This window comes from Stegastes partitus, unplaced genomic scaffold (genome assembly GCF_000690725.1).
Source record: "Stegastes partitus isolate 25-593 unplaced genomic scaffold, Stegastes_partitus-1.0.2 Scaffold887, whole genome shotgun sequence".
Lineage (NCBI taxonomy): Eukaryota > Metazoa > Chordata > Actinopteri > Pomacentridae > Stegastes > Stegastes partitus.
This window is the reverse complement of record NW_007578618.1, coordinates 132,390-136,205: the sequence shown is the minus strand read 5'-3', so window position 1 is coordinate 136,205 and position 3,816 is coordinate 132,390. Positions and strand designations below refer to the sequence as shown.

The window sequence follows — 3,816 nt, the reverse complement described above, 5'->3', positions numbered from 1 at the left end:
AAGTACCACCTTTTAAATCTACTGGCAGGTTTTAGGCTCTGGAGTGTGAATGGGTTATTGGACGATTTGAATGCGGTAGAAAATGAATAACTGTTTGCTCAAAAGATTACCACAGCATCTTAAAAGGTGATGTCACATTTCTTGACCTTTTTTGGGTATGTAGGCAAATGTTTCAGAGGTATTTTGGCATATAATTGAATGGATCAACGTGGCTGGCTACCACTGTTTGATAATTTGACTAAACTAATTGAAATCTTCTGCTTCGTTTGGCCCAGGTTGCTGGGTGTGGACAGAGTGGTGATCTATAACACCAGCAGCGGCCCAGAACTCAGCCGCCTGTTGCACAGTTACAGCCAGGAGGGCTTCTTGGAAATAGTTTCCTGGCCCATCGACAAGCATCTGAATCCGTCTCGCGGCTGGCTCTTCTCGCAGTTCGGAGGAGACCTGCACTACTTCGGCCAGCTGACCACGCTCAATGAGTGCATCTACAGATCCATGGAGCGCTCACGCTACGTCCTGCTGAACGACATAGATGAGATCATAATGCCATACCAGCACAACGACCTGATGTCGATGATGAACACGCTGCAACGACAGCAGCCAAATGTAGGGTACACATCTGAGAAAGGCAAAGTATCCATCCCTTGGTATCACATTTGGTAGGTATCTGTATTTACATTCTTGTTCATTCTTCTGCACTTTGTCCACACTCTTTAGACCGGGGTGTTCCTCATTGAGAACCACATCTTCCCCAAGAAACACTTTGAGCCAAGTGGAAGGTTTCACCTGCCTCAGTGGAACGGGGTGCCGGGAGTTAATATTCTGGAGCACGTCTACAGGGAAGACCCCGACAGAAACATATACCATCCGCACAAGATGATAGTTCAGCCAAGGTAGGCTCAAGAGTCACTCACTTAGTCAACATCTTTCATTATAGAACTTTTTCTATCACCACATTCGTCACGTTCAGAAAAACTACACTGAATGCCAATCGCCATGCAGCACACAACAAATAAATTGGATTTCCTTATGATATGAAAATTCCTGACTGGACGAACACAGTTTACACTCTCTCTAATTTTCATATTCAAAAACCACGGTCAAGCTGGAGATGTTGAATTTCTCATATAGATAGATAGACATCTTTAAAACAGCTCAATGGAACATTAAAACATAATGAAGACCCCGTTTCAAGTCTTGCACCAAAACCCAAATGCACCTTAACTCACTGATGTCTCTGTGCGTCACAGGATGGTGGAGCAGACTTCGGTACATGAAGTGCTCAAGCATTTTGGAGAGCGGTACAAAGTCCCACTAGAAGTTTGTCGGATCATTCACGTCCGCGTGGCTCTGCGGGGGCCTTTACCGCTGGAGCAGCTTCACGAAGACAAACGCTTGTGGGATTTTCACGAAAAACTGATTCCAAATGTGGACGGGGCGCTGCAGAGAGCGGGGCTGCTGCGCTCGGAGAGGGAGAGCTGACAGGCTCAGATGGACGCCCACTGAGCAGGTTGAATGTGAACGCTCAGCGGCGCACACATTTCTGATTGTTTATTACTGTAATTCTCATTGTTGTCTTATTTTGCACTTAAGAGCCCCCACAAGGCCTGCACTGAGCTGAATGCTGCTCGTATTTTAATGAGTGTACTTTTGCCAAACTGTGGAGGTTGTTGTGATGGGAACCCTCCATCTTGACCTTCACACTGGTGTTTTGAATACTCAAATGAATGACACACTGTCCGCACCCTCTCACACCAGGCTGGCTGCCCTCAACTTTCAGGCTGTTTGTAGCACTGCTGTATAGTCTTTCCCATACAAGCAGAAGCACTGTTTTAACCAACTTTGAACACATTCTAATGAGCATTTACAAACGTGACTGAGTTTACTGTCATGTTCATAGTTGAGACTCAGCAGTGCCTTAAGCTGAGCCCTAACATCAGCATTTCTCGCATGCTGACTGTGCCGATGCTAAGAGTCTACTGTGTAGCTGCTGAAATGTTTGCCATAATCCAATCCCAGTCTCCTCCTTAAGGCTTGAGCACTAAACCCTCATACATAACTGGCATTTCAGCTGCAGTTCATGAGGGCTGAAATGGTTCCAAGATAACAGTCATAATGACAGTTCATTGTTTCCACAATAGTGCCTCCCATTTGTCTTAAAGTGAACAGACTAGAGGTCCGTTATTGTTTATTTTATTTGATCAGCTGCTCAGTTGTTCTCTGCACTGTTTGTGACAGTACAGTGTGGATGCATTTTAGCATATTATTAATGATCATCACGAACAGTTGGCTGAAAATACAAACAACGATACCAATATGCAACAAATAACCTCAACAGCAGCTAGATGCTGACACAAAGATTTCCAAGTGGATTTCTTCCCTGCACCAGTCACGCTTGGTTTGGGTACATTTTGGTGGGAGTGAAGGACAACCAGCAGCGTCCCTCTGGAGAGTCTGCAGATATGCTTTCTTTTTTCTTTTTTTTTTTTTAGAAAGGACTCATAATTGCATAATTGAGCCCTTAAGCACAGTTTAACGGTGGCACAGCCCGAGCATGAAATGTAGTAAAGTACAGTAGCTTGTGTCTTTGTTGTGTATTTGACACACTGAAGCTTTGACTGTATGGTGGCACAAATCAGGGAATCATTAAAAGTTTACACGGTTTGAGGGGATGTCTTTGTATTGAAAGAATCATTTATATGTCATGTGAGCAAATTGATTATTTTTTCCACTGCATGTTTTTTTTTTGTTGTTGTTGTTTTTCTTGGATCGTGGGTACATTTTATACGTGCATACAACAGCTGTGAGTTTTAAGTTTCTGAATGTATGAACTAAGAAGTGATGATTGTGAGCTGCATTGTGAGCTTTATTGCTTTATAAAGCCTCTACAGGGTTTTTTACCTTCTTATGTTACCTTGTTCTTGTCTTATATTGTTGGTCGTGACCAAAAACAATCAAAAAACTGGATTGTATTGCAGCTATCGACTGGAAAATCCAGTTTTACTCTGTTGCGACCTGGAATGACCTGCAGAACAATCTAAAGATATCCTTAAATGTTCAACTCTGCCTTTCTTTTGTTTTTTTAATTTCATTTCCAGCTGTTTTTGGTTTAATCAATTGATTTGCTTCAAATTTGAACTGCTTTATTTATTCTTTAGTGGGTTTTTTGTCACATTAAAGAGCTCCTCCAATGAAAATCAAGTTTTTCACCTTGTCCTCGTGTCTATATGAAGGTTTTTTATCCACTAAAAGACACATCATGAACAAAATAAGCAGCCAAGGCTGTCAGTGTAGCAACAACAGTTTCAAAACCACAAACTGACACAGATTAAGTTCTATGTCAAACAAACTGAAGGAACCAATCCGAGCTGGGCTTTCTCTGTCGTTACTCTTCAGAATCAGTTTCCAGTTCAAACATGTGGTTGACAGCAACTTACCATGAAGACAGAGGTGGGAGAGTCATGGACCTGCACCTGTTTAGAGGAAACAGTGATGTAGAGTTACATCAGAGCCACTTTAAGGCATTTCTTTTCTTTTTCTTTTTTTTTTTAATTGGAAATCTACCATTTTGATCCATGGAGAAAGGTTTAGTATTATTATTATTATTATTATTATTATTAAGAAGAAGAAGAAGAATTCATTTTATTTGTATAGCGCTTTTCAAGAACTCAAAGACGCTTCACAGTATAAAAGCTGTTGAAGAAATTTTACTCATAGTCCTCATATGAAGTTTGCTGTAGTGGGTGTTTATTAGTATTCCGGCATACGGTGGGCTCACCAACACAGAGCATGAGTCTGTGAAGGTGGACCGACCCT

The 3,816-nt window shown here is 41.9% G+C and overlaps 1 protein-coding gene across 1 annotated transcript in view; it reads left to right on the top strand.

The window, feature by feature from the left end:
• LOC103365875 (uncharacterized) overlaps positions 1–2,667 on the top strand; it is a 22,195-nt gene extending 19,528 nt beyond the window's left edge. Inside the window, exons 3-5 of the mRNA XM_008293430.1 lie at positions 276–606; positions 718–893; positions 1,251–2,667. Of these exons, the coding sequence (XP_008291652.1) occupies positions 276–606; positions 718–893; positions 1,251–1,482 (739 nt within the window). The 3' untranslated portion in view covers positions 1,483–2,667. The remainder of the gene's footprint in view (positions 1–275; positions 607–717; positions 894–1,250) is intronic.
• Positions 2,668–3,816: the final 1,149 nt, after the last annotated feature.